The sequence below is a fragment of the Trichoplusia ni genome, chromosome 16 (assembly GCF_003590095.1).
Source record: "Trichoplusia ni isolate ovarian cell line Hi5 chromosome 16, tn1, whole genome shotgun sequence".
NCBI classification, from domain to species: Eukaryota; Metazoa; Arthropoda; class Insecta; order Lepidoptera; family Noctuidae; genus Trichoplusia; species Trichoplusia ni.
Window position 1 is genome coordinate 9,270,114 of NC_039493.1, and position 23,681 is coordinate 9,293,794.

The window sequence follows — 23,681 nt, forward strand, 5'->3', positions numbered from 1 at the left end:
TTTTAAATATGATTTTGCATGATTTAGTGGAGGAACAGTGAATATAAGAGGTTTCTGATGTATTAGCGCTTTTATTGCAAACGCTGCACGCTGCCTTAACCTACGAGATATATGAAAATGATCTTCTTCAATATCGTCCATCATAAAAAGGTCTACCTACAAAAAAGTCCGTGACGGCATAACCAGTCTTAGCATACGTCTGCCTCTAAGATTGATTCACTATAGGTATCTAACCATTTTTTGGTAACATTTTTTAGTAATAACATAGGTACGTAGATAATAAAAACTGCTGCTGCGGCTATTTCATTTTAAGTTATCACTTAGGTGCCTGTTCCTTTCGTAATAATATAGTAGAGTAGATACAGGTAATACGTATGTACCTATCTACTCTTAATTATTCAAACGCGTACCTACCTACCTAGGTATACGTACGTAAAATGGTTTCAGCGTTACTTAATTAATTTTATGCTAAGTTTCAACCCACCTAGTTTACAAGAAATAATGGAAATTGAACTAACATTCTATTGATTAATTTAAAGCCTTTACGCACTCGCATCGTCTAAGAAATTACGTGTTCACCTGGCAAATTATAATATAAATGTATATTTATATCAAGCAGCTGACAAAGCTGTCATGCAACACACATACACTTATTGCTGAAAGTTTTAAACAAAATAATAATTTAAAAAAACCCCGACTCTCACTTGACAGTCGGATTTACTTATCCCATTTTCAAACCAAAACGTTTAATTAACGTCAATTTAAAAACTGCCTTGATTAAGTCATCAATATTCCATTTCAGTACGCTTTCATCTGAGTCCTCACATGAGTATATTTGCGAGCATTCGGTTATTTTTCCCCACTTTCAACCCTTCAAATATCACGGCTCAACCGTTTTTGTTCAATATGTTAAGAATAATAACACTCGTAAATAATGCACTTTTAATACAGGACAAACTAAATTAAAATCGCTCGATCCGTTCGGGGGCTATGATGCCACAGACAAGCAGACAAACGTCAAACATATAACAAATCTTGTTTTGCGTTGGCGGTTAAAACGGAATAAGTTAATAGCAATTTAATAAAACAACGAGTTGTATGTATCATTTTATTATAATTATTTTTACAGCGGTTCACATAGGTGATGGCCAGAATAAAAATAAAACACTTTAAAATTTCTAATTTAAGAATGTCACAGCTTATTTTAACTTAAGTAGACACAATAGGAACTGGTATAACCCTGCTTAAATAAAAATAATTAATTACTTTTGTTAATTGAAGATACAAAAATATTGCAGAATAGTCAGCGACAAAAGTTAGCTGTTACTATAAACGAGATTTACAAAACAATTACGTACAATAAAATTCAGTGAGAACTTTTGTATTGTCGGGTAATTAAATATATTGAATACTAAAAGAATGGACCACATTCAATTCCTACATGTCACTGAATTATAATAGTACTTCGTAAATCTGACTGTAGCAAACTTTTGTTCCTACATTTCAATGTTTTTGTACTGCATATTATTATGACAGGTTGTACTATTTTGTATGTTTAAACATGTCAGAGTGTAATGAGATTACTGTAATTCAAACTGATAGTCTATTTAGAAATCATAACATTAAATGATGTTAGGTAAAATCATATAAATCACTAATTATCAGTCTTATGTTCAATTTTCTTTACATCAGTTCGTGATGAGACATGTTGCAAAGCAATAGCTACATGACAACTACAATATAGCGACAGGTAGACTATAGTGCAATTATACAATGATGGCCATTTTAATAGACCAAAATATACATTGCCAATTTCAGTACCAGCAAACAAATAGAAGTTAGATATTGCTGACAAACCCAACAAGGGTGCACATAAAAAGGCAATAAATCGTGTCTCCATTGCTTCTGTTCGAAGCACTTTGTTTCTAAATTGTGCGTATTTTTCACTAGAAGCCACAGCTTTCCCAAAATATTCCATCACTATTCCCGCATAATTCAAAAGCGACCATATAAAGATGTTCCACATAGTCCCATGCCACATGAATATGAACATAAATGTTATGGATGAAGCAATCAACTTGTAGCTTATTTTGGACAGAGCTATGTTTTTTGATAAAATAGCGAAAATGGGCTTGTATATATATCTGAAACAAAGTTTAAGATTAAATCTCTATTTACATTAATATTTTTAAGTTTTAATTTTAACAAAATAAGTTACTTACTTTAATAAAAATCTGTATAGACCAACATCAAAGTATCTCCACATCTGTGAGTATACATGAATCCTGGCTATACAACGTGGTGTTGGGGGTGGTTCTATATTATCCAATCTGGAATATGCTGCTGTTGTTCCATAAGATATAACATATTTCATATGAAACTCCAAACCCATCCACAGTCCACCCCCACAGAGTGCTAGCGAAGGCATTGAATACACAGCCTAAAACAAAAGAAAAGCACAACTTTATGTATTGTATAAAATTTCCACAATTAGCATTTGTATGAAACATTACTTTGCTTACCTTTAGTTGACTTTGCAGTGCAAAGAAATATATGTAATGAAATGCAAGCTCCAATAAAAATGTATACATAAGAAAAATCATCATGTCCCAAATAAATCTTTTTAGCCTCAACAAAATGTTTTCATTTTTCACATGGAAACTCTTTTCAAATTCCTCATATAAGATGATGGGTCCAACAAATAATACTGGTAAGTACAAAACATAACTAAACATGCTAATCAGATCATCCCACGTTGATATGTGCACAAGATTTTCTTTGTCTTTAATATTTTCTCGTTGCTCTAATTTATCAACATAATCAAGACTGAAACTAATGCATCGTAACTCAACCCATGCTATAGCATAAAGCAAAACAAAAACTTCCTCATCCTGCAGATTACCAGTATCCAAAACACGCCAAAAGAAATATTTATATTTAAGAGAATTATATCCTCCTAAAAGGAGTATACTCGTTACCCATATACTTATTCTTTTGCCTCCTGAAAATACAATAGCCGAAAATATTACAGGTTGGGAAAAAACAATTAGTAACTGTCTAAAGCCCATGTAGCTTATTATAAAAATTACACTTGAAATTGTATACCAATATCTGAGTAATGATGCATACGTTTTTCTTATAATTTCTGATATAAAAAATTGGATCAACATATAAAACCATGATGTTTGTATTAAATATTTCCATGTACTCCACTCAACATCTGACTCATCTTTGAACCTGTATAGGAATTTCCAACCAGGGTTTAGGTCCCGGATTGTGTATTGGAGTTCCGGGTTTTTTTCAAATATTTCTGAAATTAAAGAAAAATTGGAAATTAAATTATATAACTTAATAAAAGCAATTAAAAAAGACAGTGCTAGCTTTGTAGTTAAGTTTATTTCACGAAAACTTCTGAATACCTAAACCAGTTCCCAATAAACCAGAGTCGCAAAGTGTAAACTGTAAAAAATCAGAATTTATTTATAAGCAAATCTAAGATAAGGGTCAGTGGGTCTTCTTAGGGAAGAAACAATTTTCAGTGTTTTTATTATTTGCTAGTGTGGTACGTAAACCAGTGAAAAATAGCACCCCAAAAATTCATTATTATTTTAGGAACACCATTGCCGATTTCAATTAAATTACAGAACCCTTTTCTCATCATTCTTGATTTCTAGCAGCTTTCACCGTTGTTTAGGCGTACCAGTCTTAAATACCGTAATTAAACAAAGAGTATTGGTTCATTTTAGTCATAATTACCTGTCTGGGCCCCAACTAATTTATAAAGAGAATATAAACATGCTGATGTCCATAAACAGACATGTAAAATATTTTCAAAACGACTTAGTTTGCCTTCCATTGGCTATTGCTTTGCTTTGATCAAATAATGAAATCCAAATGGATAAATAAAATAAAACATCAAAACATGATTCACGACCACCTGCAATTTATACCTTTCAATTATGATGGTAAAAAGTAAACAAAAGCCAAGTGTCAACTTTTTCAAGTTACTGAACGAAATAAACTCTTTCAAACAAATAAATAAAGTCTTAAAAATAAGCAATTATTATAAGCATTAAATCAATTATAAAATATCCTAATGTGGAATTGAAATTCAATTTATACAACGAATCAATTACGCGTCGCTCGTTACTTTTTGTTCAATTTTGTGGTTCTTTTTAAAACGGAAGGCCGACATAGCTTCATCAAATGGTGTCACTGTCAAATGTCAATAATAATAAATTGTCATATAGTTGAAAATGACAGTATGCTTGCCGGATGCCCAATTTATTACGTATCTATTTGAATGATAAAACGGTTTTAATTTTCTTGTTAAAACTATCAGTAATTATATTTGTATTACTGTATAAATAACAACAGAGATTATTAAATAAAATGCTAGTTTAGTGTTCATGCGTAGTTTTAGGTGCTCATTGTTAGTTTGTCTATAAATAAAGATGTCAATAATGATATGTTTACAAACTCGATTTATACATGGGTGTGCAAGATGTAAATGTAGTTTTTCGCCACCAGATTCGTTAAGTAAATTTCCTGCACATATACCCAAAAGATATTCTTCTGCTGAAAGCTTAAAAGAGGCATACCGTAACACAAAGCAAAGATTTGAAAGTAAGTTTCTAGGAAAGAATTATTTACGAATTTAGGCAGTGTAAGAAATTATAATATCATATTAATCTTTCATTGTCAGGCAAAAAGTGTCCTAAGAACGTAAATACTAGAGGAGTATTTGCTTGCAATGAACTTGATCTTTCTGAAGTTGAAGTATATGGATTTGATTATGACTACACCCTGGCCCACTACAAACCTTCGATGGAACAATTACTGTACAGGCTTGGTAGACAAATTCTTTTGGAAAAGTTTCATGTAGGTACCATACCTATAATTATATTAATACATTTGTTTCCATACAGGTAACTTATTTAAATATATTCTATGATTTGTTCACTATAAAGGTTATTATTTTAAGCTTTACAAAATTAAGGGAGTTATGATGTATTTAATGTAATTCCTATTTCTTTCTGATATGATTACATGAAAAAAATGCCCTACAAAAATACTATGAAATACTATGTAAATTGGAAAATAATGCTTCTCTGAAGAGAAACTTTATGTTAACAATTTATTTTGCTTTCAGTATCCAAAAGAAATAGCAAAATTAGAATATATACCAAACTTTGCTGTAAGAGGACTGCATTATGACATAGATAAAGGCCTCCTTTTAAAACTGGACTCATTCTTACAAATTCAGTTAGGTACTGTTTATCGGGGCTTGTCACCGGTGCCAACTGAAGAAGTTTTCAGATTGTATAAAAAAAGAATGATACCCATTACTTATGTAGAGGGTGTACCACACAAGTGGGCATATAAGGTATGATTTTCAATACTCAATACTCAATATGTTTATTGCATTCCACAATGTGAACTTAGGTGGTATGTACACAAGATACATTAGTTTTAGAGCATTGCATCTTTCTTAATGTTTAATTTCATTTTCCGAAGTGCATGGAGAGGAAGCTAATTTTTATTACAATTAATGAATTTGTGAACCAATAACATTTTAAATTCTAAATCTACCTGAGGTTTTGCGAACTGTAATATGTGCTTTTTTTCCAGTCAAGTAAAGCTAAAATGGTCCATTTAGCTGATCTGTTTTCCGTTCCTGAAATGGGCTTAATGTGTAATGTAGCTGACTACTTCATAAAGAATAATATTGATTATCACCCTGCAATATTGTTTCTAGATGTAAAGGTAATTTATACATTTTTTATTTTAAATATACTTGCATGTAAATACATGTCTCTATTATACTAAAGTTATGAAAGTATAAACACAAGGTTGATAGTCTGCTGACACATCTAGAAAACTTCAACTAACAACTTCTCTCCTTACTTTGGCCTATAAATCCCCACTGACAGTTTAAAGTGTTAAACAGTTCTCATATTGAATTAATTGAATCTGTTTTTAGGACAAATAAAGTGTAGGTGTTTACTGCTATACTGATTTATAGACAGGATTAGTATTTTGTCAGACTTCTAGTTGCAACAGCAGGCATTCCTGAAAAAAAGTAAAGCTTTATTAGCGATATAGCTAGCTGTATGGTATTCTGATGCAAAATCTGTTTTTATCTATTTCAGAAGGCAGTGCGAAGCAGTCATTCAATTATGCACAAGATTGTAGCCAAACAAGTAGAGGAGTACATTAGGCCAAACGAATATTTGACAAGTTATTTAGATTTCCTAAAGAATGGCAAAAAGAAGCTTTTTCTCGTAACTAATAGCCCCTACCATTTCGTGTAAGTTGAATACTTGGAAGCATTTAATTAGCCATTACTGAGTGGTAAAGGACAAGTCGCAGGTCTCACGACCAAGAGCACGTTGTGTGATATCGTAGTTTCTTAAAAATACCTGTAGCATTACACCCGATAGAATGGAGTTCGATTTCTATCGAGTTGGTTCTCTCTAACTCGAAGCTGGCGTCAATAGGCTTGGGCGTCAAGGGGTTAGTTATATAAAATCTCATGTGACGTCAGTCCAGTACGCTTTTACTAGCCCCCGGTTCCATACATTTCTTAATCTTAAGTGCTTGCTTTCTAATCATGTGATGATAAGAAAATACGCAGGCTTTCAATCTTATTTGAAATCTATCTGACGGGCTGAATAAATTTATTTTATAAGATGTAGGCCCGATTTTTCAATGGTCAAATAACTTTTATCTGAGGAATAAATATGACAGTTTGACATATATTCTATACGAAAGCTGTCAAAACGTCAAAGATATTCGTTGAACAAAAGTTATCTGGCGATTGAGAAATCGGCCCTTAGTCAAATACTCTATCTGGAAATTTGCTGATGACACTGGATCGCTACTCACTTCTCGATCTTGGTTTGGTTCCATATTATCAATGGCAAAGCTAACTTAGGTGGCACACCCGATGCCACCACCACATTGGTGGTGTCACCCAATCAAAAGTAAAAGTGGCAGGATAAGGGGAGGCCCATAAAATCCTTCTATTTTCTAATTCCTTTGCCCTTCGTGTACCGGAGCCACGTTAACCCTTACGAACAATCCTGCTCCCCAGGCATGGAGGCCTTTACCCTGCAGTCGATGATTCCAGATTGACATGATGATAATTGTGCGACCAATAAATTGTCTGTGATAATAAAATGTTCGAAAACACATGCATACGAATCCGGTTTATAAGAGTACCAAAAAATTCTATCAGTTAATTAAAACGTCCCCGGAAAGGTAGTTAAATTGAATTATAAGTTCATGAAATAATAACACTTTTTTTCAGGAATGCTGGGTTGAAAGTCTTGGTTGGTGATAAGTGGCGTGAATATTTCGACGTAATAATTGTTAATGCTAACAAACCGAGTTTCTTCACGGAGTTGACACGCCCTATCAGGGTATTCGACAAAAACGCCAACACACATGTTTGGGATAAAGTTGTGTCGTTACAAAAAGATATTATTTATTATGAGGTTAGTATTTTAGAAATATATATTCATTTTGTGTTTGCATTCCAGATATTTGAGATATTGATTGAAAAAATAATCGCAATATCCAATATTTTTAGGGTACAGTGCAGCAGCTGCAACAGCTGACGGGTTGGTACGGTAACAAAGTGCTTTACTTCGGCGACCACCCCTACAGCGTGGCCGATGTCTCTCTGCGCCACGGCTGGCGTACCGGCGCGATCATCAACGAGCTGAGAGTAAGCCACACCATTGGTCTGTTACAGGAGAAGAAACAAAAGACAGAGTATAGTCTGTGTGGCCTGCGGCGGCGCACTTTGGGCTGATATGACAATAGCCTGTGTTGTGTTCACCACGCTACGAAAGTGAAAAGATTTTTAAAAATAATAATTTTATACATTCTATAAAAGAGGTTAGCTAGAATAGGGTGATTACAGAAATGTCCGCCGTAAAAAATCTTGTAATTCATCAACCGAACGTGTTTTTTGCCTTGAGCAGGTCTCTGCGAAGGCCATTTAAGTACGATTCAAATACGCTTTGACTGTGGTTGAGTCTGCATCTAGGCCTGAGAAGGTATTTCATGGCTCGATTCTAAAAGCTGCCTCGGTTTAGAGGATTCTCATTCTCCTGACTTCAAAACACGCACATTGACCTTAAAAGATAGACTCATTCTGTCGAGTTTTTAAGTTTTAAAGGGGAATAATTCTTCCACAAATTGTTTAAGTGAAAGTTTGTCCGTTTACACAGCACAACTAGCGCTTTTTTTTTTCAGAATGATAAAACATGAATGTTTAAACATTATTTATTGGTGCTCTGGTCTTGTGTGATATTTTATATAAGCCTTGTATCATTTTTCTATAAATAGTCATTCTGACATTAAAAACTGAAGTTCCTGATATTAGCGCGTTCAATAAAACAAACTATTCAGCTTTATAATGTTAGTATAATAGATTAAACATTCAGGCGTTTTTTTTTGTTCATAGCACGAAATAGCAACATTGAACACACAGCCGTTTAAAAAGAATGCCAACTGGCTGCAGATGTTGACGGTTTTGATAGAACAGAACCAGGACCACAAGGACCCTGCCAGTCTCGCAGTCTTGAACGAGTGGATGAAAGAGAGGGACTTCCTTAGGTTTGTCTTTTATTTTATCCCGACAGCATCAGATTCATTGTAATGGTTTCTTTTGTACAGTTTTACTTCGGCAGTAATTGTAGTAACAAAGTCATCATAGCTTTTTTTGTCTCTATGATAAAAAGACCGTCGGTAGGTCCATCGTGCAAAGGCTAGAGTGAAAACGGAACAAGGTTGACATTTATCCTTAGAGGCGGTTGAAACTGTGGTCCCTGCTAGCACTTTAAACACTCGAAAGGAAGAGGATTTACTTCTAAAGTGCATATTTAATTTATTAGTTTTCTCTTTTGTCAATTGCAGGAGTGAAATAAAGACAGTGTTCAACCCGCAATTCGGCAGCGTGTTCCGCACGTACCACAACCCCACGTACTTCTCGCGGCGCCTGTTCCGCTTCGCCGACGTGTACACGTCCGACATCACCAACCTCGTGCACCACTCGCTCACGCACACCTTCTACCCGCGCCGCGGCGTCATGCCGCACGAGTATGGTTCGTATTTCGTTTGAGTCCACCTCGACAGTCGTTGTAGCTGAGTAATCGATTAGTGTTAAGGATAAGTGTATATTAAACTAGAGTAACTAGTAGATACGAGTAGTTAGTGTCGTAAATAGTTGTCTTCCCACTACTGAGTCAAACATTCTTCCAGATATGTGGGACCATTCTTGATGAGCAAGGCTGTTGCGCTAGTTGTTCTTGACGCAAGAATTGAGTTCATACATTGAATAACATTGAAATTGGTATTTTTCGTTGAAACCTACCAACATTTATTGTTCAAGCAAGAATCATACAATGTAAGAAAAAGCAAAGTGTTAATATGCTAAGGAAAACAAAAAGAGATTACGAATATATGTATTACCTATGTTATTCGTGAATGCTTCATGTTCTAAACGTTCGATAACTACAATGAAACCGTGAAGCTTCGTCTACTTTTTTTAATAAATTTAACATCATTATAATTATAATTATTTATTTAATAACAGTTTACTCAGGCGTATATCAGGATGGGGCCGAAACCAGTCGGTCGTTCCCGATAATACGCATGAGTAAACCGTTACAAAGAAAATAATTGTTAATAATATCTCAATTATTATTTATACGGGTAAATTGCATTACTCGCTATAATTAAATAAATTCGGTTTGACATATGTATTGTAGTCTTATTACTACAATACATATAATTCATTATTACTATTAATTACGTCATGCTTTAACAATTGTGGTGATAATCAGGTACCTGAATGTTTCTTTTTATTTCTCTAGGAAATTTTGTTTTGTTGATTTGTTATTTTTATAAATTTAAATTATAAACATTTTGATAGTTTACGTGTAAATAGATACTTTCTCTATAAAACGTTACTTTATTTTATGTAATCAATATTTTCCTATTATGGAATAAAAATGTCATTGACATAAGTTTCATCTTTGGTGCACTGCCTTCAGTTCAATAATAGAAACTCATTTTTTTAATTGTTTCTATGATTGTAACTCAGGGGAATAAGTAAATCGGCATCATCTAAGTCTAGTGTTCTAGAAATATGTGAATAATCTGAAAATATAGAGAGTCAAGAGACAAAAACACCCTCGTGTCGGCTCTACATGATTATTTATAATTATTGCGTTGATTGTTTACTGAGTTAATTGTTTTTAATAATTTAAATTTCACGTACGTGGCCGTAAATTCCACTTGAGCTGTAATTTTTAAAATTTAGTTGAATGTTTGTTTTGACTGAGGGACAGCGAAAATGTTGTAAATTAAAATAATCCTTAGATTACCTATACAAATAATAAGTAATTGAAGATAGAAAGGCAAGTTGTAAAACCTTGTGCCATATTTTTAATATGAAAACATTGAAAACGAGTCTTACAACTAAATACAATTATGAATTTTAATGAAATCATATCTTAGTGGTGTATTAAATATACATATATGACAATAAAACAAGTTTCGTTTAACATTTCATTGGTTTTATTACTTAATATTATTGTGACCTGTTTATCTTCATCGACCTGTATCCAGACGTGATATCAAACTAAGCTTGAAGTATTTATCTTTGTTTAAAGCATACTTATGGATAGAAAATTAAATAGTTATTGCAATAAATCTCTTTAAAGCTTAACTTAATTAGATATTTAGGTATATGACACATTTAAATGTACTAAATTCTTTGTTTTCCCTCTTTTTGTATTTCAAACGTTCGTTCGGACGAACAGATTCAAGAGAGGTAGGATTTTGCATAGAATGATCAGTATAGAGGGTAGGCGGTATCAATAAGCAGTACATTCTCAGACTTGAGGGTTTTGGTTTGGATAGTGAAGGGCACGTTGTTGTAGCGCAGCTTGCAGGGTCGGTCGGGGCGCGCCATGAAGCACAGCGTGTACAGCGCCATCTCTAGCTCGGGCGATGTGCCCACGAACATGGTGACTTCGGGAGCGTCCTTAGTGTCGCTCAGTACTGAGTGCTGCTTCAGGATCAGACCTTTCTGTAATCGTATTATGGTGGGAATTAGTTTATTAGTCGAATTTAGGTTAGGTACTGCCTGACCACAAAAGTCAGACAACTTCATTTTATGTTTTTTTTTCGTACTTTAGTTATTATTTGAAAGCATTATATTGGATTCGAATGGATGTATTTATAGATATGGACATTGAAGTAACTTACTCCAGAGAGGTCCAGTTTGTCGATGTAGCCGAGGTAGTTAGCTTTGCGGTCCTGTTCACGTTGAGCGAAGAATAACCAACTGTGGAGTCCTGTACAGGGAAACGATTGGTTTAATCACAAGGTCAAATTTTTCGATTATGAATTACTAGATACTTGATCAAATTGATTTTAGAATCATAATAAGGTAATTAGGTAGGTGAATTTCTGTCTTTTAAGTAAATGTATGGAATAGAATTTTGTAAAATAGCTCTTGATTTAATTGCATTATAGGTATTGTACTATTTGGCTCCCATAGTTAATCCCTAATAAGTACCTACACACAGGGAAAAGCTAATCAAGTCCAGCAAGCACTGGGTGCTAGAATGTTCTATCCAAGGATGAAGGTAAACGTGACTAACCAAGCACATCGTTGGACTTGAGCTCAGCCATGAAGATGTTCTCGAAGGCGCAGCTGCACTTGCAGAGGCCGGTCCAGTGGCGCGCGTACTTCGTGAACCAGATCTTCCTCAGTAAGTCCACTTGTTCATTGTACTCGTTCATTTGAGTTAATCCTATAATCATGGTTTAATAAGACATAGAATAAAATGTTCTATGCTGTACAGTGAGAGAGAAAATTATTTAGGGCTGGCAAAAACATTTCTTCAACTATTTGGTATTCCGTTATAGCAATTTAACTAGTTATCGTCTGCGTTAGAAGAAGATCCGTCTCGTCATAATTGTGCAGTTTGCATCTATCGCAAAACTAAACACGTGGGTGTCACTTATAAAAAACAACGTAACGATGTGCGGATTATGTTACCCACAATGTCATTTCTGTTTACACATCAAACGCTGCTTCGGTAGTACAGCGTCTTTTTACCAGCCTACAACTTGAAATCTGATCATTAGAAACTTGAGCAACTCTCTTGAAAGTCGTAAAAAATATAAAACAGGTTTGGTTACCTTTGCTAACCAAAAAGTTCATAAGGCTTCTAATTGGACCGGTGGCGAGAATAGTGTTGATGTAAGTGGTTTGTTCCGTTTCTTCCTGCAACATGACATCATCCGAACATTAGTTTACCTTGTCCGTATATGCAGGTGTTTTTTATATCTAGTTATGTGTATTACTCAATTGAAATACTTAAAGGTATCTACTCACATTGGGTGTGACAAACTCTGGCCTGATCACGTTTTTATGGTAATTGTCGAAGAGTGCAACAAACGGCCGTATTGTGGGACCACTCCATACATTTTGCGGCACGGACAGGAGGCTAAAATTAAATGAATATTTTATTGTTATTTTTTTTATGACAAGAACGAATTCACTCTGGCTTTGACCTCACCTTGTACATGTAAATTGCACGAAATAAAGTTGAAATCTGATGGCTGTATAAAGAACAGATCAAAATAACATACGTAGGTACATCCACAGTAGTTATACAGTAGGTATCTACGTTGGTAATGATTCAATGCAAATACTTAGCTACTAGACAATTTAATTGTAAGACCGATAAGTTATTATAATAGGACTTGACCTTCTTGACCCCTCACAAAACAAAAAATATACGTTTAGATGCTTTGTTCTTTTTACGTACGTCAATATGATATATTATCTAGGTGTAAAGGTATCTGGTTGAGGAAATGAACTTACTTGGCTGGAGCTTTGTCATCCTTGGATAGAGGACTGGTTTTCTCTTGCAGGTTCACTTGGATATAAGAATAAGCGTTGTTGATGTCACCGTTGAACATTTCCTCACTGATTCGCAAAAGGTCCTCATCTGTGGTGGAGTCCTGCACCTGACGCAGCAGATCCTCATAGCTCTTCTTCTTGGCGTAGTCTACGACTCCGCCAACAACCGTACCTATCTGTTGGAGGGTGTTGCCTGCTGTGTTTCCTTGCTGGCCGGTCACCGAGTTGCTGATTATGTTAGGCAAGATGCTGTTAAAGATCTGTCCGGCTGCATTGGCTAGGTTGTCGGCGCGACACACGGCCACACAAACAATTAACACAATGGCAATCTTCATAATGGATTATGTTTGATACGCAGTGTGTAGTGCGAGCGGCGCACTAGTGATCACTGAGCTGCTCCGAGTCCGTCGCGCAGCGATACAGCACGACCTTTGGGTGATGTCATGCTCGCGTACTACAGATACGATGTTGTTTAGATTCATAGCGCAGACACGCGCGGACTTAAGCTTTGCATGAAGGAGGTACCTAATTGTCCTCAATGTGAAACCTGAGATGCAAAGCAATTTTCGAGTTAATGAAATGATTTGAACCCGACTCTGCGACACGTACGTAGGTTCTATGCACCTAGACATTCAATTGTAGATACGGAATGCTTAAAAAATATGTTTTTATACGTCTTCATTTCAATTCCGTCCATAGCTCTCTAGCCAGTCGGTAGGCCAACCATAAGGGAGAAGATAATTGGTAGGTAGGTAGGTACCTACTTTGAAGTCATTTAGATGATTTAACGATTTTCGCAGGTGGCACCGGCTGGTATGTGTAGTGTAAGAAAATATTATGCCCACAAATAAAAAAAAAAAAGTACATTGTGAATCTAAATAATCAGGACAGAAGGATCATATTGGCGTTATGGCTATAGATGTAAATACTGTGCCTAAAATTGTTGAGATTTATTGCGAAACTTATCATTTGGGGCGAGACCTTAGACCCGATATCAGCCACTGGCCGTTTGTTTGCACCAATATCTTTGATTCCAATTTAATTAAGCCAACTTATGCGGTAAATACCGTTATATTCACTTTAGATAAATAATTACAATCGACATGTACCTACCTACGTTTCCCTGCAGTAATTTGACTCCTAATTTTGTCATTAGATATTATTTCACATAAATATGCGACACTATCAATTCCGCAGCAATTCAAATCAGCAAATACATCTTATATTAACACACGAGAGAGGTATGTGTTGTTTTACAACTTTGCAATACCTATCTACTACTAGTCTACAACGATAACTTCCTACCTGTCATGTTACTCTCATCAAATATGTCATGTCGAATTGTTTAATTGTTAAACAAGCGTAGCAAATAGCTATCGCCATATTAGATGTAGAGCGAAATAATAACCTATTTACGGCAGTTTATATTTAACATTCGATGTGTGATAGATGTGTTCGGATGCCAGTAAAAAAGAAAGTCATCAGAAAAGAGACTTTATCAGAAGCGCATCGTTGCGGGCGAGTGCGCGCGCGCAATGCAGCAGTAGCGTGCTGCGCCCGCGCGCGGCGGGAAAATCGTATCTTACTCTATGTTTAATGCATTAGGCTCTCGTCCGATCCACGTTTGAATACTTGTACGGTGCAGTTAAAGAACTGTACATACTCCGTAGCAACCACTGCGTGCAATTCTACTATGGGGTACCCATCACTAAATACCAAAGTGTAATACCTATTGTGTCTTGGATATATGTGTAAAAACAAAATCAATATCTTCAGAAGGAGGTTCTCAGTTCGTCTGTATTTTGTTTTTTTTTAAGCTTGTTACCTTAGAACTTCGGACTGGATGAAATGATTTTGTTAAATCATTTAATGAAAATGGAAAAAATAGGTATCAAGTTTGACGCAGTAGTGTTTTTTTTATTTGAAGTCGGTTCAAATTGTATATTTCTGTTAATAAAACAATATTATGACAACAGTAATAAACTGGCACCACAAAACCGAACACTTTATACAGAGGACTCACCTAAAGGCGGCGGGAACGACGAACTCCGTTAGTTTTATGGTTTGGCAATATAGTTAGTAACCTCCACGTCAGTTTGTATTGAACCCCTAAAAGTCACTGTTGAAGTATAATGAGAACTTGTTTGTGTAAAAATAAGTTTTGACTCTTGACCAGTTATTAGAAGAATACATAATTAGGAAAATCCGAGAAATGAACAATAATAAGTTTATCATTTCTACGGATTCATGAAATCCGAGCAAATATTTAGGTTTGGAAATTATCAGTCGACCCCGGGGTCACTTAAACGACTGATAATTGTTACAAGATTGCTAATTCGTATCTGAATTTGAAATTTTTAATGCAAATTAAATTTTCGTAGAAAGTAATAGATACTTCAGAGTAACCACAATCTCTTAAGGCAATATTATTGCATTTGCGGAGACATACCTACTGCTATTCTACTTACCCAGCTCTTCATACACTAGGTACATAATATCCACAGTATGCAAAACCGATAAAGTGAACTAAGTGTGACTACACAATTTTATAAGATTTTAACTATAAGCTGGAGCTTAACAATTTAACTAGGAAACTTTATTTAACTGTTTCTATTATCATTAAGTAATTGTAGCAAAGGAAACAAGTTAAATAATGTTTTGGTTCTCATAACAAGTAAACAGTCCGCTACCGAGAACGTGTTATCGATGAGGTCATGCCGAAGTGAGGTCACTGACGCGGACTGACCACGGCCTGCCATGTTCGCCGCCCCACTTGACCCTGGCCGTCATCTTGCTGATCTGTTTAAAACATACACTCAGTCAGTAACTCCGCACAGTCTACATACAAACACGCTGAGAACTTCGCGCCAGTCTGACAACATGAGGGCCGCAGCTTTGATTCTGTTATTCGTTTGTTTTGTTGAGTGTAAGTATTTGTTTTATTAATTTAAATAAATCATAGAATTCCTGATTACGTAATTATGTATAGTTATACTAGAGTTTACTTAAGTTATGCATGTTTGGTCTGCCTTTCTTGTAAAAACTTCTAGTTTTTTTCATTTTTCTTTAGTGGGTTAATAACTGAAATTATGAATATGGTCTCTATGTTCAACACAGTTTGATAATTAATTTGATTAGGCATAAATACAATTATGCCCCTCTAGGATTATGACAGATATTAAGCCTCAGAGGAACTAAGATATCTGTTTGTCAGAATATATTAACGATCACTTGTGATTAAAAACCATTATATCTCATTAGTATTTGCGACTTGTTTGTGACTCTAATAAAAAGAGAATATTATATCATTTATGTATACAAATATAAGTATATTTTTCACATTATCTAATTGCATTCGCAATCGATTCCAGGTCGCAAGCTGTCGCTATCGATCAACAAACATGCGAATATGGACTTCATAAACATGGAGATTGGTGGGGGGAGGCGGCCGGTGCTGCAAATGTTTCAAGCTCCTGCACTTGAACCTGCGCCTAAACCAGTACAAGGGCCCGCACCTACGCCGGCTCCTGCTGCTCCTGCACCTACCACAAAGGCTCCAGTACAAGCTTCTACGGCCAATCCAGCAGTCACTCCACAACCAGCAAAACCAGTACAACCTATGCAACCCACTCCTTCGCCTGCTCTCATCAAACCAGTACCTGTGAACCCAGCCCCCGTGGCGAACACTAACACAACAACTGGACCCGGCAGCGTCAAGTCACTCGTCAACTTCTATAATGCCCAGGGCAATAGCAGCCTCATTCGCCCTTACAGCTACAGCCAAGCAGTGAAACAGGGTTAGACGATATAATGTGTTAATTAAAAATGGCTTATCCACTTGATAAGAGTTTTTACTGTGAAATGTGATAAATAAGTATGTTGTGTAATTAAATTGACATGTGCAAATTTACTCAACTTTTTTATATTCTTATTTATTTTACTTTTAAAATACGTTGAGCTACGTCGTCGTGATTGCAAAAATACTCATCACCAGTCACAAAATGCGCGGTCATGGCCGCGGAGAGATATCGGATTAAGCTTCACCTGCTGAATAAAAAGTGGAAAGAGAATATGTAATGTTGCAGTTAACCACAATTAGAAACCAAGTCAACGGCCGTCACATCAGCCGGATACATCTAGATGCGACATAAAAGGCGCATTAACAAGATATAAACAATCGCTCTAAAGCCTATTCCAGCCAGTGAAAGTGTACGGTGGCGGGGTGCGACGGGGGACACCGCGAAGGGGGGGGGGCTCTTCGCACCTCCCAGCCATTGTCGTTCATTCATCGCCACAGCGACGAGGCTCTCTCGAAATCTCACGGTTTTCAAACACAAAACATGAGTTACATCTTATGGTAACCGTCCCAAGCCTAATTTCTATATGACGAGATGTAAGCAGCGTGCCGTGAAAAAACTCACGTTACGCAATCATTATAATATACGTAGGTGGAACAAATCCTGTATTAAAATGAAACTTCCAAGTAGTCTCTACGAATGTGGCCGAGCTGTCTGTATAACCTAGATTAAAGCCTTTGCATTGCCAACTTTTGCATCTTGCAACCGCAGAGGTATTATTTACATTGAAGAAATCGAGTATAAGATACATCGATTTTCACTCTTGATAGGTTTTTCAGTTAAGTTAACCACAGTCAATCGTTATATAAAAAGTTTATCCATTAATTTCTTTTATGGAAATCCAAAGGAATATACCTCTATTTAATATACTTAGGCAGGTTTATGAAAATCGATCATCATTAACAATCACATATAAGACTTATCAGATATTACATCGAAACAAAAAAATGTCGGCCTAGCATTAGTGACCATGAAGGGATAGCCTAGTGGTATAGGTCACCACGCCAAACCCACAGTGCACGAGTCGCCGGTTCGATCCCCGCAAAGGACAAGCATATATTTGATCCAGGAATACTTGGTCCGAGTCAGTCAGATACATAAAGATACCCGGTCTTTGTTTGTAACAAAACACCTCGCGACACAAAGATGAAGTTCCTTAATGCGGGAGTCGTTTTTTTAAAACAAAATACAAAACAGCACAAGAATACAATTATACTAATCTGTCTATCCGGACCGAAGTCAGGGTTAAGTCATTCAGTCTTTTGTTTCTTTTGAGTATGCGAGACTTGTTCACGGACACGCAGGCTGCCTGAGATAGGGCTGCGGGCGCACGAAATGTGCCACTTTCACTCTCCGTATGATTCATGCGACTGTTACAACTGCAGGATACCCTACTGTTACACACTACCGCGACATGTTGTGCAACAATGTGTCCGCATTTCATGCTTTAAATAACAACAATGAGTCAACGGCCTGCCAAAATAAAACATTTCTTATTTAGACACGTCCTTGTAGGCGAATATTTTAGGATGTTATTAAAATTTTCTCTTATTTACCTCACATAATATTTTGAATCTACGTAACACTGTATTAATTGTATGATATTAAAATTCAAACTAGTAATTATAGGACGATGGTATGTAGTATAGGCGGTAGGCCAGCAGTTATTTGAAACTACTTACGCAAATTAAATGAATGAAACTACCTATATCACCGACTAAATTGCGAATCAGAGATATATAATTTTGCCTTTAGGCATCTGCAAACTTAACAACACTAATTTTAGCGCTGTTTATGTAGAAATTAAACTTATGTTGAAATATTTGGAATTGTTTAAGCTTTCTAGCAAATTGTCGATCAACTTTCATCATAACGAACAAGTGTGACAAACTATAAGCCGTGATCTCTGGTACTTATAAATTAGGCTTAACAATCACGACACAATGGGACACATACATAACTTGGTTTCGAGTAAGTTCCCATCGCGGACTTACTAAGTATGACAATACTCATACTTAGGGTTGTCGCAAACTAACATTTTCCCGTTATCGCTGTACTCAATCGTATAATTTTCATTTCAACGAAGAAATACGCTTTGTGAATTTGGGTAATGTATTTGTTGTATTTATGTGTTATTCTTTAATAATAATAAGTACCTACTAATTACTATAGGTTTGATTTTGTTTTATAATCATTTTCTACATATTTGGGATTAATCAGATACATTTTTGGCAAATTAACATGGGTTAAGCTTGTTGTTTCTGTGTCATGATGACTAAATCCAACATTTTCTTCTAGTTCTCTCATTGATATTATTTACTTTTATCAAACGAACGCTATAACTGTTGCAGCTCGGGAGAAAGCATTCGATCTAGTGTTTTCAGATCCGCTTCAACCGGTCTAAACAAATGCTTCGTTAATACAAGCTTCAGGTAAAAGGCAAGGACAGTTGCATACAGATTAAACTGATATACTATACTGTTAAACTAATCACATTTCTGTTATTTGTCTGAGACTATAAAAGGAATTTATTTGGAGCGAATGGATTCAAATGAATGTCTAAATCATAGATTAAATCGAAGTTATGAGATAAATTCTATTGTAATATCAACACGTGCTAGGTAACTTTGTTTTAGGTTTCCAAAATGTCCGATTATGCAGGCGCAACTCTACATTTAAGTCTAAACTTAACTTGCTTATTGAAATGAGTATTGTTTTCGGTACTAGACATTGCATTTTTATATTATGTATATGCATTACGCATACTGTATGAATAATCTCTAACTTAACGCTATTTCTCAGCCAAGTTATGAACAAAGTTAAACTTTGTCCGTGTTCAATATTGATTATTTAATCTTAATGTTATTTAAAATATTAATATTTTAAAAATATTATATTCAAATATCTAAACGGATAAATTATAAAAAGCAACTTGGGCAATAAAGAGGTCAACGAGTATGCAGCCTCGTGATAACTTGATGTTCGCACGGAACTGATATTTCAATGAGTTTAAGTATGATCAGAGGCATATTTGTAAAAGAACACATTTAAGTACCTTTAGGTAAGATAAAAATTTAGATGTAGGTAAACCAATTTGTATCCCACTACTGGGTAAAGGTATCAATCGACACCAGAGCCCAATTCTGCTATTTAAAATTGCCGATGTTTTAATGGAAATAAGATTAAATTTGACGCTATTGTATAATAAGTGTATTGACAGTGAGTGTTGTACCCTGTACTAGATTTCCAATTATGGTTTTCTGAAGATTTTCATTCCCCCAAAACTGGAAAACTGAAAATTATCCTTTTTATACGAAACATTTATAGCCTGAATGTGGATATGTGAATTATTCTTTCTTGTTTAGCTGTCAAAGCAACCCTAGGCCGAAGCTGTTCTGTCAACTAATCTGCACACAATGACAACAGATCATTTTGTGGCTTCATAAGTACACACATTCTTGAGCGGGCGAAAGTGGCATTACATTTTGTATGTGAAAATACAATATCATGGGATTATCTGGTAAATAAATTACGTAGACGTTTGTGTTTTTTGCGAAATGTGGTACTAATTAAGGTAATTAAGAGTATACATCTCTTATCACGATTGGGTAAGTTCCCAAGAAGCGGTAGATTTGTGGTGATGTTCGATGACCTTACGTAAAATTGCAGCATAAACATTACGCATATTATATCCACTTAAAAATCAAACAATAGAAAACCATTTAACCAGTAAATATCTTTTGTAAATACTGTTTCTTGAAAACTGTGCTCTACACAAAACAGAACATAATAAATTTTCGAGAATAACACAAAAACACTTTCTCTAAGGCAAAATGCAAATTACTACATACTGTTACTAACTCATTTACACAACACAATAAGTGCACCTTTAGGTAAAACCAGCAGGAGTCACACAATTTACAACACTGACATAAATTGGGGATTTCCAACTTCGTTTGCAGCCTGCGTCAGTTATGTTATGAAATGGTCTAAGTCCGCTCCCATTCCTTGCGCGTCCGCATCACAGGCCATTGAATAATCGGCGGCGCCGCGCGGCACATTCTAATCACCACTTCACGTATGGAGTTACACAACTTCATATACTTTTTAAACTAAGGTCAATGGCGTATAATGTTACGTTACGATGCTAACATTGCTAACTAATAATCTGTTTACTATTAATGAATGATTTATCGAATATTTGTGTTTAGTAAATATCGTTAAGTGTATCTCTGTCTGCTTTCATTTTGTGAAAGCTTAGCTGTGATGATTATGAGATATTTTTCCGCAATTTATGTATTTCGTTGTAAGACCGGACCGGACCTTGAACCTTTCTTTAAAATAAGACTTTTTATATAGTTCATTTATTTTAGCTAATCAAATTACGTATTACCTACATTTTCAGGTAATTTCAACAAATTAGTTAGTTTTCTTAAAGGCGGGTATGAGTTTACATTAACATATACCTATTAGTAGGAAAATCTATAACAAGTATAAGTAGGTACATATACATGTAATCATGCAATGTAAGTAGCTATAAAAATGTGTTTACGTTTAAATTGTACATTTTCTTTTCGCACCCATATATATTTCCGAGAGTATTAATTAGAAACTTAGCTAACTATAAAATAAGAAAAAGTCTTACGTAACTTTCTAAAATTCTTGTTCGTTCCGACATTAGTCGGTATGACTACGCATTAAAATTCTTTTGCAAGCAGGCAAAATCTATGACACATTTTAAAAGCATATATTTAAAAATGGTAGCATTTCTCATTGCGTCTTGGCACCACTTGAAACAATATTTATAAATTAAAAGAAACTTTCACTTTTGTATCATGTCTGACGAGAATAGTGTTTGCAAATTGCAACAATAATATCCACTCATATGTTGTTGTTAAGCCTCTTATGTAAATCGGAACATTGGACCACTTGGCAGCTTGGCATAGTTGCGGTGACTAATCCAACCCCAATTCATATTGTTCCGTTTGCAAGAAAGCTGTGACGGCATTGTTATGCAAAGCGGATCTGTGGATGACGTAGTGACGACACGAGCACGCCGCGCCGCACGCCGCACGCCCGGCTCTCCAGCGCGCTGCAGGCTCAGCTCATCACGCCGCTTGCGAAATGTGGCCGCTTACTTGTAGCCTTTTTTATCAATTGGTTATTTTGGTTCCAATATTGTTTTATTAATGTTATTTTAGAAAATTTGGAACTAAAATGTAAGTATAATAATTAATTTTGATGACATTTGTAAAACAAATACCGAAATATCTTTCCGCATAAAACTACATAGCTGATGTATAATATTAAAAACTTGCAACTTTCCTAACCATTGTTAAGCAAAGAGAATTTCCAATAATTGTTATGTTCGTAACTTCAATTAAATTGTTCTCGAGTGAATAAAAAAGGATTAAGTATCATGTAGGTTGGTATGTATAATAAGAGTGGAATAGCAAATACGTTTAATAACACAATCGGCTGTAGTAATGACGGGTAGGCAAGTGAACAATTAGCCGAGATCATTCACCTGCGGCGCGCACATGTCGAGATGAAAACAGAAAGTAATACCGGCCAAATTCGTGCACCATACTAAGACAATGGGCAATTTATTCGATTTCACTCTTTCCGTAAATTTCATATTTGTGTGTTGGCGCGCGCCGTGCCCGCCCGGTGGGTTTGTGAGAGCGTGCTTAAATTATGACGTTTGATTCTAGGTGCACTCTTAATATGCTCTTAGTGAAACAACAATCAACCTAGACTTTGCAGCTTCGTTTCGTATCTTTAATAACAATCAAAACTTGAAAGCTTGGCTTTCTGGAGCGATGTGAACATTGTTTGATCTTATGGCAATTTGTGTAGCAAGTTAGCCCTCTGTAGAATAGGTTTTAGTTAGACATTTTCGAAGGCTGGTATTCCTAAAAATCATTATTGCAGAACACGAATTTAGCTTTCATTGTTTTGGGTAGTTGTAATTTCTAACTAATGCTATTTCCGCGTTGGACAACCAAGATGGGTTAAAAAAATCAAATTTATGATATCTGTCTTCTGTAGAAGGTGAATTCGTTATTACTAGAAAAGATTATTTACAAAAAGTCTAAGGAAACCTAAATTTCCTCGTCCAAAAAGCGCAGGCTTATAAATGCATATTTCTCATTTGGAAGAACAGTTAAAACCAAGTATATTTGTATTTCTAACATTCCGAATAGAGATTGTGAATACCGACAAAAGTTACTGAATAACTAAAAATAAAAAAAGCTTCATACCGGCTATAAAAAGTAATAGATACAAGAGTACGTTGCTATTTTTTGTAATAAATAATTTCAAACTGCATACAATCGAGTAGTTTCAGTTTCAAAGTAATTTTAGAATAACATTAAAGTATAAAACTGATTTCGTCGACTTTTTATCGAGAAATGATTGCGTTGATATCTTTTGTATGGCGTATTGTCCTACTTATTTTGATTTGGATTTAACAAATCTAAATCAGCTTTCCTTGGCTTTAATTTTATTATTATACGTAGTCTCGAAGTAAAATAGTGTGTTTTGTTAATACTAGTATCTTTTACTTTGTATTTCAGTACAACACGTGGAGAAATAAATCTGTTTTAATAGAATACATGAGTCAGATTTTTCACATTTCGCATTTTGCTTTAACTGTATTCTAATTATTTCTAATGTATTATCAAAAGAGACTAATGTCATAAAGTAACTGTAATAGCTAGTAAAAGAACCACCACGGCTGAGAATGAACTTTCCTTTTCAGTTGTCAAGCGATCATCTGCGTCTATATTAACTAAAAAACATCTATTTAACTAGTTACAAGTGTCACCTACAAGTGATGCTGCACAAGTCACTTGAAGTTGTCACAT

The 23,681-nt window shown here is 35.3% G+C and overlaps 4 protein-coding genes across 5 annotated transcripts; 2 read left to right on the forward strand and 2 right to left on the reverse strand.

Annotated features, from left to right (window-relative positions):
* Window positions 1-1,094: 1,094 nt before the first annotated feature.
* Window positions 1,095-4,003, reverse strand: LOC113502171 (protein-cysteine N-palmitoyltransferase Rasp). 2 transcript variants are annotated; one of them, XM_026883590.1, is made up of 4 exons: window positions 3,757-4,003; window positions 2,523-3,310; window positions 2,223-2,440; window positions 1,095-2,144 (listed from the first exon to the last, which is right to left on the reverse strand). In XM_026883590.1, the coding sequence occupies exons 1-4, from the start codon at window positions 3,854-3,856 to the stop codon at window positions 1,655-1,657; spliced, it is 1,596 nt and encodes a 531-aa protein (XP_026739391.1). In that variant the 5' UTR covers window positions 3,857-4,003; the 3' UTR covers window positions 1,095-1,654. The 2 variants fall into 2 exon arrangements, with proteins under 2 accessions (XP_026739391.1, XP_026739392.1); XM_026883591.1 differs by lacking the exon at window positions 3,757-4,003 and having other exon boundaries at window positions 2,523-3,001; window positions 3,106-3,209.
* A 142-nt stretch (window positions 4,004-4,145) lies between these two features.
* On the forward strand, window positions 4,146-9,445 carry LOC113502174 (5'-nucleotidase domain-containing protein 3-like). Its single transcript, XM_026883594.1, has 9 exons — window positions 4,146-4,626; window positions 4,706-4,881; window positions 5,153-5,386; window positions 5,632-5,766; window positions 6,153-6,310; window positions 7,313-7,499; window positions 7,595-7,732; window positions 8,477-8,628; window positions 8,929-9,445. Exons 1-9 carry the CDS (start codon window positions 4,455-4,457, stop codon window positions 9,131-9,133), a joined length of 1,557 nt encoding a protein of 518 aa, XP_026739395.1. The 5' UTR covers window positions 4,146-4,454; the 3' UTR covers window positions 9,134-9,445.
* A 1,130-nt stretch (window positions 9,446-10,575) lies between these two features.
* LOC113502175 (poly(U)-specific endoribonuclease homolog) lies at window positions 10,576-13,386 on the reverse strand. Its single transcript, XM_026883595.1, has 6 exons — window positions 12,917-13,386; window positions 12,425-12,536; window positions 12,229-12,313; window positions 11,685-11,837; window positions 11,287-11,375; window positions 10,576-11,107 (listed from the first exon to the last, which is right to left on the reverse strand). Exons 1-6 carry the CDS (start codon window positions 13,288-13,290, stop codon window positions 10,871-10,873), a joined length of 1,050 nt encoding a protein of 349 aa, XP_026739396.1. The 5' UTR covers window positions 13,291-13,386; the 3' UTR covers window positions 10,576-10,870.
* Window positions 13,387-15,767: 2,381 nt separating this feature from the next.
* Window positions 15,768-16,870, forward strand: LOC113502176 (predicted GPI-anchored protein 58). The gene is made up of 2 exons (XM_026883597.1): window positions 15,768-15,881; window positions 16,327-16,870. Exons 1-2 carry the CDS (start codon window positions 15,836-15,838, stop codon window positions 16,755-16,757), a joined length of 477 nt encoding a protein of 158 aa, XP_026739398.1. The 5' UTR covers window positions 15,768-15,835; the 3' UTR covers window positions 16,758-16,870.
* Window positions 16,871-23,681: the final 6,811 nt, after the last annotated feature.